A 13,466-nucleotide genomic window follows, 5' to 3' on the forward strand; every position below is an offset into this window, starting at 1 on the left:
AAATGCTGATTATGATTTCTTCTTCCAATCTCTGTATAAATGATAAGGCAAACTAGGGGGCTATAATGTGCAGACAATTTCTATCTGTACACACACATCAGATCTGATTATAACACTGCGGAGGACGGAGGAAGCAAGCAGCCGATTCAATGTGAATGATAGAGCAAGCTTCAACTTTATTGAAAGAAATCACACCTTATATAAGCACTCTACAATACACTACTCACAAATCTATTGGATACATTTAAAAGGTTACATTATAATATCTCAGCCATTGGGTACATCTGAAAGGTCACATTATAATATCCCAACCCCTTGTGGTATTTCAGGTATGCATAAACACCTTTTTTCCTTTGAACTTGTTTTCTTTCCCAGGGCTGTTTTTCAATCACAGTCAAGGCCGTAATGTACCTCATAACACATGCATTATTTTTCTACCAGTGTTGAGACCAAAGTGTCTGAAATGACAAAAACCAATGACCACAGAAAATGTGTCCTTATTCTTCTCACTGAAGTTAAAAGTAGGAGGATTTAGGCTCGGCAAGAACAGTAAACATATCAATTTCATCCCACAGGATGATGAACATTCAAAATTAATAAAGAAAATAGTGGGAATATAAAATTATATGACAGCATATTCTTCCATCATTCATGTTCTTTAATGTTTTTTCCTATTCAGTTCAAACAGTGTTCTTTGTATTTTTAAATCAACTTTACCCAGATAACTTCACTCAGCAAGGGTCAGATGGCACAGTGTTCAAGTACATTATCCTGGTGTATCAGGAATTATACCATCACTACATAGACCATAACAGGAATTATAAATATACCACCTCAAGAGGTCTCAGGCCTAGGTTCCTGATCAAAGATGATAAGTCTCCAATCTGCTGAATAAATAAGTGGTTTATTTATCTGACATACAGAGCAGCTCGAGCTGGGTGCCTCCAAAGAGGGATACCTACTGCAGATCATGCTCCCCAATTACACCCATACCACCTGTTGCCCAGTCCCTGAGTCGAAACACTTAATTCTAGTTAGCGATCTCTTGATTTCTTACTGGTTTTCTTGGTCACTAGGCTTGTTGCCTTCTGAAGTTACTTCATTCTGTTAGAATTTTCCTTGGTCGTGATCTTCATTCTGCTTGCATCTGACAGTTGCAGGTAGTTCTGTCTGCAGCATTATTTTTATCAAAAAGTTTACCTTTTGTCAGCTCTTCCAGCCTAAGACTTCAAGTACTTTACCTTCTAGTACTAAACAGGGCTATTAATCCTAACAATTATCGATACTGGGAAGTGCAAAAATACATAATCTTTAAACAGGCCCTTTGTGCCATATTTTTATCTATTCTCCATGCCTATCTTCAAAATACATCTGTATTCAATATAGGGTATATTTATTTTGGTTATACAAATACTTTTGTTATTTTTTTTTTTTTTTTAATATCAGCAACCTTCTGTATAACAGATTATCAGAGTTACATTACAGTTGAGAGAATAACCAGCCATCAAGAATACTGAACAATCCAACAGTTACAAAAAGTTCCCTTATTTTAAATAGAATAATATAGTTAATAGTATTTTGGAAAGACATACCTTCTCTAGATCAGCATACCTACAGTAGAATTTATATTTATTATTCATATTTTTTTAAAAAAAATATGTGCTTTTATTTCTGCAAATGTTAAATACACCAGCTGGGTAATCAAATAACTGTATATTCTCTAATTAACTGACTGCACTGTGCATTAGAAACAAGAAATGGATGACATACACCTGATCTAAAACCTGAATAAATCACACACAGGCTGTAGTAATTTTGTACTACCTCCTGTTTTTTTTTTTTTTTTTTTTTTTTTTTAATTGAGTAAATAAATAACTGCTCACCTACATATGAAATCAAATTGTTTTTTCCTAATGGGCAGAGATTATAATTACTCAAGACACAGGGCACATTATTGCTATGTTAGTTTCCCCAGAGACTTTCTTTTCCAGTTGTAATAGAAAAGAATATATTTCAAAATAATTAGTATTGAGGGAGAAAGTATTAACTGAAGCTATGAAAAAGATTTGGCCTCATATTCACCTTGATGTAATGTTTTTGGCCAGTAATGAAAATGTGCCTGGTTCAGACTGGAAAGGAAAAAATTGAGTTTTTGGTCTCCAGAAACCTGGTCTTGAGGTAGTGTCATATCAGACAGCATACCAGCACAGCTCAAGACATGACACAAATCTCACTGGAGAAGAGGGCTGGAAGTAGAGGGAAATGCAGCTGGGAACACCCTTTTTCCCTTTCAGGCTCACATACCTGCAAGGAAGAAGCATTGCAATGAGCCGGGGTGGCTCTTTCCTCTGGGGCTGGGGAAAGGTGGAAAGGTTTTTTAGGTTTTGTGTTGGGTTTCTTTGGTGGCTGAAGTGAACTCAATTATTTGACAGCCCATCCTGATGGAGAGGTGGTTCTAAAAGCATTCCTTGTCAAAAATTATATGAAGTATTAATCACAAAGGTTCTTCCATTTTTTTTTTTTTTTTTTTTTTTTTTTTTTTTTTTTTTTTTTTTTTTTTTTTTTTTTTTTTTTTTTTTTTTTTAACACAGAAAAGCTCAGGAAGCAATTCTGGACATAGTTGCGTTTTAAAACTAGAAAATAAGTAGTTTCTAAAGGAAGTAAGAGGACAAATTGGAATTTGCATCACCAGTAAAATCCACAACTTCTTTGTACTTGCAGTTCTACTTTCATTGCATGTAGTTTTTTGTACTGGAAAGGGTCATGGGAAAATGAAATAAATAATTGCCAAATTAAGAGGGCACACACGGAGAGTTACAGCTGCAATTTGGACTTCAGAGAAAATAAAGGATCTTGCACTACCTTTGTGCCACAACAGAGCTATGAAGAAATGCATGTATCTGTTCTGTCCATCCTCTTTTCCTTTTGTAGCAAGTAGTAGCCACTGCAACATGAAACATTCTGAACACTTCGCATGATAGTTTTTTTGCTTTGTGTGCTTGGGACACAAGGAAACAAGGTTAGCTTCTTTTATCATACCAGTTACAAAAGAGGACAAGAATTACCATAGGAATGACAGTCCCAATCTTTCTACACATCGAGATAAGTCTTTAAACAGGGCTGCCTCCTCCTGTCCTCCAAGCACCAGCAGACCGGGCTTAGCTCATCACAGGCAAAGCCGGGTGTCCGGGCTCAGCTGAGCTGGCTCAGGAAGCCCAGACAATTTAACTGAATCGGTTCCATTCCCTACATGCAGGAGTTTTTAAATGCTGCCTTTTGAAATCGCCGGTACAATTCCCAATGGAAGAAGTAAAATGGTCACATGGGTGTAAGGCATATTTAACTCCTGGAGTTTTAGCCTTAATGCAAAACCTCATGGGATGTGTATGTGTTGTGGTTTGGACTTATAATAGCAGCTTCTAATTGTGCATTTATTGACAGGACAGAAATCAAACAATGACGGTGTCTAAAATGTTGATAAAGACAGAGTGATGAAACCTTTTTCATAACACCAAGCAGGTAAGTCCTTTACTCTTTTTTCATTTCTATAGTATTTTCCACTTAAGAATGTTTGCATAACAGATATTTCTCAGCAGGAAATGACACAGGGTATAAACAACAAGGGACATCAGGAAGCTTCAGAAGAATTGAGGTTGTATTCACAGCATTTATCTGAACTGAGTAACGTGGACTCTTCCGCTTACTCTACAGGTTTATTTCTCGACAATGAGAGTTAAAAATACTTTCATTGGAGAAAAAGTGAAAAGGAACTAGCTTGTTTCTGGATTTCAAAATCCGGGGCCCTGCTCTACCCTTCCCGGAGATATGCGCCCCTTTTCTTTGCCTTCTCCTCGCTGCCCCCAAGAGCCTCTTGCAGTGCGAGACGTTGGAGGATGCTGCAGAGCAGCCCCCTCAGAGACACTCCCATCCCCTCCGCCCAGCTCGGCCTCCCTCCCTGCTTCTCTTCTCCACTTACCTCCCTGTTACACCGCGCTCTTCCCTTCGACTCGCTCGCAATAGACCCCGGGTCCCTCCCCCCCTGGAGGTGGATCTGTCTTAAAATTCCCGTCTCTGGTACCGCCGGGGGGGAGCAGGAAAATCTCCACTTGCTACGGCCGGACTGACGAACCCGGAAGGTTTCGTCGTCGCTGGAGAAACGAGGGGTCCTGGTGGGGATTGTCCGCTCCGTTATCTGCCACCCGCTGCAGCGATGAGATAACTCGGTTTTAGCCAAATTACACAAACTAAACTCGTGGGATTAAATCACACAGTAAAACTAATACTGCTTAGTGGATACTAAAAGCTCTTTGAGTGTTTTGCTTCTTTTTCTGCTTTCCTCACTCCAGAAACACACCGCACACCGAGGAAAGAAACAAATTCGTACATAATTAATTCGTTTCAATGTACAGCCAGCTGAGGAGCCGGGTGCCATGGCGCGGTCCGCAAAGTCTCACGTCTCCCCTTTCCTCAAGCATGATGGCTGAAGAGGGATGTGTCGTGCGGGTGCCCCACCAGCCCCCGCCGACCTGCGCGGGAGATGGACTCGCGGGGGGGTGGGGCGGAGCGGAGGGGAATGTGCTGCCTCTGGCTAGGCCGCCCGGAGTGCCGGCTCGTTAGAGTTGCTAAGTGGTCCCATTCACACTGGCTGGAAGAGACAGATTTCTCTTTGTCTCTTGATCAACAGGCTTTTTCACCTAAATCTCCTCTTCTGCAGTTGCAAAACGTTAATGTTGAGGTGGGACCCTGCAAATCTCATGAAATTCAACGAGTCCAAGTGCAAGGACCTGCACATGGGCTGGGGCAATCCGAAAAGCATATATGCAGGCTGAGCCATGGGTGGATTGAGAGCAGCCCTGCGGAGAAGGACTTGGGGTAGTAATGGATGCAAAACCGACTATGAGCCAGCAATGTGTGCTCACAGTCCCCAAAACCAACCACATCCTGGGGCTACATCAAGAGAATTGTGGCCAGCAGATCGAGGGAAGGGATTGTCCTCATCTCCACTCTCGTGAGACCCCACCTGCAGTACTGCATCCAGCTCTGGGGCCTCCAACATAAGAGGACATGGACCTGCTTGAGCTGGATCAGATGAAGGCCACAAAGATGATCAGGGGACTGGAGCACCTCCACTGTGAGGACAAGCTGAGAGAATTGGGGTTGTTCAGCCTAGGCAAGAGAAGGCTCTGGGGAGACCTTATAGCAGCCTTCCAGTACTGAAAGGAGGCCTACAGGAAAGATGGGGAGGGACTCTTTATCAGGGAGTGTAGGGATAGGATGAGGGGTAAGGGTTTTAAACTGTAAAAGGGTAGATTTAGGTTAGATATAAGGAATTATTTCCTGTGACAGTGGTGAGGAACTGGAACAGGTTGCCCAGAGAAGTTGTGGCTGCCTCCCTGGCAGTGTTCAAGGCCAGGTTGGATGGGGCTTTGAGCAACCTGGTCTAATGGAAGGTGTCCCTGCCCACAGCAGGGGGTTTGGAAGATGGTCTTTAAGGTCCTTTCCAACCTAGACCAATGTATAATTTAATGAAATCACCAGTAATCCATCTGTGCCACTTACAGAAGACTTCATTTATATTTTCAAAACCAATCTGCCCACTTACCCCAGTTTTAGTAAACCACATCTATGAAACATCTTCATGAGTGTCTGGCTGTATGATATACATTAGAGATCTTGTGGCCCTTCAAAGCTTAGACCTCACATAGCTGTACAGTTATTTTAAGGCTTTGTTTCCCAGATGCATGATTTAAAACCAGAGCTACATGATGCTCATTCATTCAACAACAGGGAAGTAAGAGGAATAATGACAATAATAATAATGAATAGTTTCCTCTGTAACATTGCATTTGTGCTGTTGATAACAGAGCATTCATTTGAAAGTCACCCAAAAGATTTTACTCTTGAAAGTCTCTAGTATAGAAACTAGAATTTAAATCCCCTCACACAACATCAAGATGATGCATATGTACACGAGGGTTTTCACAGGACCCTTTCTCATTTTTGCTATAATTTCCAGAGGTTCCAATATGTAGATGACGGTTTCATTATGTGGAACAAACACAGACACAGAGGAGTGGAAACTTCCCTCACCTGTAGATGGGTAAACATATGACTTAATCTTTGGAAAGCTAAACTGTGAACACCAGGTCCACGGATATGTTAGCCCATATCACTCTTCCCTGTATTGCAGGACAGGGATGGGAAAAACTGATAATGTTGAAAATCACTCCTGTTGCTTGTGTCACCCAGCTGATCACTGAGATGATGTCCACCCCCACAGAGAAAAAAAAGCCCACGGAAAGTCAAGAAGCTGGCAGCCTCTACAGTCAAAACTCCCAATACCTTATGGAGAAAAAAGGGGTGGATCCAGCCAGTAGTGCCAGAAAAAAAAAAAAAGAAAATCAAAATTAATGATGCTCTTCCCAGTGTAAGACAGCAATCATCACTGTGGTAGCATATTACATCAGGCAGCTCACTGAGAATAATAGTAACCGTGCCCTGCCCGAAACCCTTCCCTAGTGCTCTACGGAGTTAATACAACGAAGAAAAGCCAGCAGAACTCTGACATTACAGCATTAAAATGCAGCAAAAGCTGGAAATGAAAAATAGGCCAGAGACAGAAAACAAACATCTTGTTACAAAAGAATGGATATAAGGTCACTGCCAGGACTGTGATTTCACCAAGGTTTTTTTGCGTTTTGGTCCCCCACCCCGAGTTTGAAAACACTACATTTGAAGAGTTGTAAGAGCAATCATCTACTCTTTGATGCTTTCCAACAGAACAGAAATAACTTTGATATAGACTTCAGTTCATATCACTCTCTAATAAATACTGTATATAGCATTAACAGTAGTAAATAAACCAGTTTTCTCAAAGTACAAAGATAAAAAAAGTAATTATTCTGAAAAAGACTCAAGAAATTAAAGTCCTTGGTGAAAGCAACTTATTTCTTTCAAAAGTAGCATTTAGTATTAACAAAACATCTGCAAAAATTCAGGCACAAAAAGAACAGAACAGTTGAAGCAAACATCTTAAAAAACATAGCTTACATGTTGCAGCTTGCATTCACTAGAACGAAAACAGAACTCAGCCCTTTATGACAGTTGTGGGCGGCTCTGAAAAGAGCCTTTTTTCTCACTTCTTGAATAGTCTTAGACGTGTTCACTTGGCTTTAGCTTTGTGGCTGTCGGTCTTCTTGGGCAGCAGCACGGCCTGGATGTTGGGCAGCACCCCGCCCTGCGCGATGGTCACCTTGCCCAGCAGCTTGTTGAGCTCCTCGTCGTTGCGGATGGCCAGCTGCAGGTGGCGGGGGATGATGCGCGTCTTCTTGTTGTCGCGGGCCGCGTTGCCCGCCAGCTCCAGGATCTCGGCCGTCAGGTACTCCAGCACGGCCGCCAGGTACACCGGGGCGCCGGCGCCCACCCGCTCCGCGTAGTTGCCCTTGCGCAGCAGCCGGTGCACGCGGCCCACGGGGAACTGCAGCCCGGCCCGCGACGAGCGCGACTTGGCCTTGGCCCGCGCCTTCCCGCCCTGCTTCCCGCGGCCGGACATCGCAGCGATTCAGCAAAACAACACCTGCAACAACTCCACACGAACAGCCACCTACTCCCAGCCGCACCCCGCCGCCTCCTTATATACCGCCCCAGCGGAGCGGCAGCGCCCGCTCTGATAGGCCGCGGGGGAGGCGTTGTTTCGACAGCCAATGGGAACGAGAATCGAGAAGTATCCAATCGAAAAGCTCAGCGCCGTGTGACGACCCGCAGGAGAACTGCCAACCAATAGTGATGCGACGCTGTCGAGCCGCTGCTTTGCACGGAGCTGCTATAAAAGAGGCAGCCACGGGGGACAGCTAGACGGTGTTCGCTGCAGTTTTTTGTGGGCGTTTCAGCTTGTGCGAGCTGCGTTTTTGCTGCGATGCCTGAGCCGGCTAAGTCCGCCCCCGCGCCCAAGAAGGGCTCCAAGAAGGCGGTGACCAAGACGCAGAAGAAAGGCGACAAGAAACGTCGTAAGAGCCGCAAGGAGAGCTACTCGATCTACGTGTACAAGGTGCTGAAGCAGGTGCACCCCGACACGGGCATCTCGTCCAAGGCCATGGGCATCATGAACTCCTTCGTCAACGACATCTTCGAGCGCATCGCCGGCGAGGCCTCGCGCCTGGCGCACTACAACAAGCGCTCCACCATCACCTCGCGGGAGATCCAGACGGCCGTGCGGCTCCTGCTGCCCGGCGAGCTGGCCAAGCACGCTGTCTCCGAGGGCACCAAGGCTGTCACCAAGTACACCAGCTCAAAGTAGTGTCTCGGACTGTCAATTTTAACCCAAAGGCTCTTTTAAGAGCCACCCATATTTTCAATCAAAGGGCTGTGCACTTACTGTAAAAAAAAGTATTCTCCAGTGCTCTATGCTAGACAACATTAAATTGCTATGGCAAAATGCCTTTTAACTACATCTTGGCTTATTTAATTTTTCAGACTATTTAAAGTTCTATTACAGCTTTCTTTAACGTTGGGGTATGTTTGGTGTGCAATCAATGACTCGATTCTAAGCACGTTCATGTTAAATGTGTTGTAACTTAAAAAGCTGCAGTTCCCAATCGGGAAGAACTCGCAATTATTACTAACAGAAACCTAGCTATGAACCCTGCTGTCGCTGCTATTACAACATTTACCACTTGATGGTGCTCAGCCTTTCTGCTCTTTTCTTTTTTTGTTGTTGGGTTTGGTTGTTTTTGTTTTTTTTTTTCTGTTTGTGTGGTGGATTTTTGGTTTGTTTTTTATTTTAACAACCGAGAGGTGTCTACAGTACAGTGTGACATAAATGTTAATAAGGTGTTACCAATAGCCCGATGATTAATACAACACAGAAGTCCTTTCTGGAAGTTATTTGTCTTCAGCAGGTTTCTTAATATTTCTACTGTGCACATGATTTTTACAGTAACACACATAGCTTCTCCCTACAACTATTTTACATAGAGAATATTCCCCTTGTAGCTAAAAACACCAAATGAAGATGAATATTATTTCATACCTACCCAACAGTTCTTGTGTTCATAGGTCATTAATCGTATTGAAAGGACGAAACTAGCCACTGTGGGCTGATGTCATAAACTATCAGAGTTTGTTATATACCCACTAATCAGCCCTAAAGTCTTCAGCCTCGACTCAGGCTTTCTGAATCACTCCATCACATTCTTAGGTAATTAGATGCTGCCATGGGTGCAGACCAAAGCCATTAACCTCTTTCAAAATGGGTCTGAATAAGACTGAATTCCAGGCAGATGCTGTAGATTGCTGAACCCACTTAATTCATACAGAGACCATATAATCCCAAAAGTCAACCTTTCTATTACTGACTGCATGTTGTTTGGTGGTACAGAGACAGGCACCAGGCGTCTCTTAAATCTGCCACCAAACTATCAAAGTTAATTTCAGTTTAAAGACAGATGGGAACCTATCAGATTGGATTTTGGATATCAGGGGGTGTTCCTCCCAGATAATCTACCCTTTGTGTACACTGGGAGCAGAGTCTGGACTGCCATTGGTCACGGTGCCAGGCTGCGCCGAGCACTCCCTCTGCCAGCTCCCCCGTGCCACAAGGCACGAAGGGACGCAGGGGATCCCTTGGGGAGGCCAGTGCTGCATAAGCCATCAGGAACACCCCCCATACCCCCCGCCTTCTATCAGTAGCATGTACTCATGTATGCATTTTTGGCAGGGAAGCCACCCCTCACCAAATTAAGAGCTATACATTCGTTACTGCTACTGATACTCCATTTGCTGTCCAAGAACAGCCTCATTTGATCCCTTCAGGGTGGGACAGTTCACAACAATGGTGAGCATATCTTGCCATGACGTGTGGATAAAATTCCTCTTTTCATCGGTGGGATGACACCCACTACTGACAAATATTTTACCAAACTACTTGACACTTTTGCTTGCATACCATCTGTGCTCTTAGGAAGGTGCATGGTTCCAGGATTTAGGCTTTTTACTTGCAGTGAAGGAATCTAAATTCAAACCTGCTTCTCACTGGATGTTGACATGTCACCTCTCTGCCATTTATCATCTGCCAAAGTCTTGTCCCTAATAGACACTGGTGTGTATTGCGTATTGTCTAGCAGAGAAAACCAAGTGCCATGGAAAGAGACACTGATAAAGAGCTGAAACTGGTATCAGAAGTTGTGGTACAAACAAACAAACAAACAAACAAAACCCCCACACAATATCCCAAGCAGTTGTAGTGCTAGGGCCTGAATAATAGACCCTGAAACAAAGTTGACCTCTGGATGAAATTCACAACTAAATGTTATGCATTATTAGTATCTGTTAATTAGTAACAACTGTATTACCATTAGTGTTAATTATGAGTATCCAATAATTAATGAAATACATATGTTCAGTAGTGAAAGATGTAGCTTGGGGTATAATCAGTAGTGAGGATGAAATGCTGTGAGAATGTGTATCCAACTTTCCTTGTTTAGCCTTGTTCAAGTCTGAGAACTCAAGTGTTCGGCCTTGTTGGAAACTCCCTTGGTTCTCCCCACTGAGTCCTGGCCAGGCTTTGGGTGAAATCCAACAGGAGGATGAAACCAAATGTTTCCACTCAAAGAAAAGTGCAAGTTATTCTGACTTGCTGATTTTTGGTATATTAGGCTGGACCCTCTTGCCGCGACTTTGGATGCCTCACCTATGGATGGAAGCATCACAGGACTTCTCACTTGCAGGGAAAGGTACTCCAAATCCTCACTGCAACCGGGGCTCCCCAGTGACTGTGGATCTGGATGTTGGTAACGTATGCAAGTGGTGATGTATCTTTTTTAATCGCTATTCTCCCCATCGTGTAGTAATGATTAGGTGCATTGCCTTGCTTAACTGTATGTGGTAATAATTAAGTATACTATTCTGTGTTTTCCTTACTGCTTATTTTCTGTATTACTTAGTTATATCCTTTAATTATTAACAGCAAAATCAGCCTACTCCTTTCACTTGGTGTCTGAGTTTAATTGGCATCCTCGATCAGCAGAACAGCAGTATAACTCTATTTTCCTTTGGGAGCTGCTTCTCAAACTTCGCCTGGCAGCCACAAGTGTAAGGAAACAAAACTGTACAAGCCACAGAAGTTCATTTGGTGTCTCTCTAGAAAAGAACTAAGTTATATGGAGACCTGAAAACGAGTGAGCTGAACTCATTGTTCAGGGTGGATCTACCAACCCAATGTCAGAAGAAAGGGGAACGTATCTAAGACAAAGAAAAAAAAATTGCACATTTGAAGACAGGGGTTTTATCAGCCTTTTGTTCCTGCAAAGCCCCATCTTTCCTGCTGGAACAGTGCGCAGAGATGTTTGGCCAGCCTGTCCCTCACCTAACTTTTTTGTGTGCTTTCAGATCTTAGGGAAGAGCTGATTCCCTGAATGCAGGAATTGCACATTTGGAAGGGGAGTTCTGGGTGCAGGTTTTACACAATGGAAAATGCGACCCTGTATTGACAATGCAGAGTAAAAATGATTATTCAGCACATTAGCTGTGTACAGGCAGATTCCATTGCAGTTCCGCTTGTACTTCTGCATGCAGTCGGACTCTGTTCCCATGAGGCAAATGTGCTTCTTGTCGCTAGGACCTCCTCCTCCCTTTCCCTTTGCCAGACTTGAAGGTGACTTGAAGGATTTCTCAAGATCTTGCCCTCCACCCACTGGTTTTAACCTCTTTCTTGGCTTGGGGGTTGCGTTTAGGCTCAGGCTTTACCTTATGTGCTCTGCCTAGGCCCTCCCATACGAAAAAGATGTGGACAGGCTGGAGAGGGTCCAGAGAAGGGCCACAAAGATGATCCCAAGGGACTGAGAAGCCTGCCATATAAGGAAAGGCTGAGTTAGGTTTGTTCAGTCTTACAAAAAGAAGACTTAGGGGAGACCTTATCCCCATGTTCCAGAATTTAAAGGGTGGCTACAAAGAAGATGGAGACTCCCTTTTTACAAGGAGTCATGTGGAAAAGACAATGGATACAAGATACTCCTAGGGATGTTCCAGCTGGACACAAGAGGAAAGTTCTTCACAATCAGCCACTGAAATAATCTCCCCAGGGAAGTGGTGGATCCCCCAACACTGGACACTTTTAAGATTCAGCTGGACAGGGTGCTGGGCCATCTTGTCTAGATGGTGCTTTTACCAAGAAAGGTTGGACCAGAGGGTCCATGAGGGCCCTTCCAACCTGGTATTCTCTGATTCTGTGACTCCACTGGCTGCTCTTTCCTGACTCAACCTCATCACAGCCTTGTCCCTGCAGACTTACCCAGTGATTCAGGGTCGTGGCTATCCCCAGTCCCTGCTCCCATCCCTGCCCCACTCACCACGTGCAGGTGTTGGGGGGCTGTGTCCTTGTTGATGACAACATGGCCCTGCCTGCCCCGCTGTTCCCCTCACCTCCCAGCTCACTTGCCCTTGCAGGGCAGCCCCTTCCTGCTGCTCCCCCACAAACTTTGTTGAATTTGTTGGTCCACATAGGAATGTATTTATGGAAGTTAAATTAGACTTAAGAGAGAATCTCATCCCCTTTCAAATAGCCATCATTTACACATCTGTCCCCATGTAGTGTGCTAGTTATGACGATTGAAGGAAAAATTCAGCCACTTCCAAACAGTCTCTGAGACATTAGCCTTGTTTGATGATCCTGCACAGTTCTCTTTTTCTAGCTCAACATACCGTCACCTCCTCAAATACCTGATGCTGGGATAATATCAGAGCAGGCTCCCCTTGATTTGCGTAAAGATGACCTATTGCTGACTTGGAGTGATGTTGTTCAATATTGCTTCTGTCAGTATTGGCTGCAAAGTGCCATAGGTGTCTGTGCTAGTTTGAAAACAAACTAGTGAGAGACACCAAGTCAGAGTAACAATTTAATAAGGGAAAAAAAAATGTATAAAGGCAGATAACATTGGGTTAAACTAACAGAGTCAGGATTCAACCTGACAGCCTGTTAATCAGGGTGGTGGTAGCAGTCTGGTAGAATGGTGGCTGCAGTCCCCCCAAAGCAGTGATCCTGTAGAAAGATGATCTGCTCTTCCTCAGAAAAGTCCAGTGGTGGCTAAGTAGCTCCTGTCCTCTGGAAATCCAGTGGAAAAGAGAGCGTCTCTTGTTGGAGAACAGCTTGCAGAGAGCAAGGCCATAGCTCCCTGCAGGAGCTGGTCGCAGCCACCTGAGGTAAACAGAGGAAAAAACCCAGGGTACAGTTATGCTAACAAAGGACTGTTATGTTAGCAAAGAGAAAACTGAGGTACATTATGGCCTTGTGTATGATAAACGAACAGCCTTGGGAAAGAAATCAGGCCAGAAGAAGGAAGGTGGTGTGACATGCCTGAAATACCACAAGGGGCTGGGATATTATAATGTAGCCTTTTACATGTATCCCATAGATTTGTGAGTAGTATGCATGATTATTGTAGAGTGCTTATATAAGGTGTGATTTCTTTCAA

General features: G+C 43.8%; 2 protein-coding genes across 2 annotated transcripts; one reads left to right on the top strand and one right to left on the bottom strand.

Annotated features, from left to right (window-relative positions):
- Positions 1-3,990: 3,990 nt before the first annotated feature.
- On the bottom strand, positions 3,991-7,588 carry LOC113490588 (histone H2A-IV). The gene is made up of 3 exons (XM_026867107.1): positions 7,159-7,588; positions 4,107-4,109; positions 3,991-4,000 (listed from the first exon to the last, which is right to left on the bottom strand). The coding sequence occupies exon 1, from the start codon at positions 7,550-7,552 to the stop codon at positions 7,163-7,165; it is 390 nt and encodes a 129-aa protein (XP_026722908.1). The 5' UTR covers positions 7,553-7,588; the 3' UTR covers positions 3,991-4,000; positions 4,107-4,109; positions 7,159-7,162.
- An 84-nt stretch (positions 7,589-7,672) lies between these two features.
- Positions 7,673-8,375, top strand: LOC113490589 (histone H2B 5). The gene has a single exon (XM_026867108.1). The coding sequence runs from the start codon at positions 7,916-7,918 to the stop codon at positions 8,294-8,296; it is 381 nt and encodes a 126-aa protein (XP_026722909.1). The 5' UTR covers positions 7,673-7,915; the 3' UTR covers positions 8,297-8,375.
- Positions 8,376-13,466: the final 5,091 nt, after the last annotated feature.

The sequence above is a fragment of the Athene cunicularia genome, unplaced genomic scaffold (assembly GCF_003259725.1).
Source record: "Athene cunicularia isolate RWA unplaced genomic scaffold, athCun1 SCF_157, whole genome shotgun sequence".
Lineage (NCBI taxonomy): Eukaryota > Metazoa > Chordata > Aves > Strigiformes > Strigidae > Athene > Athene cunicularia.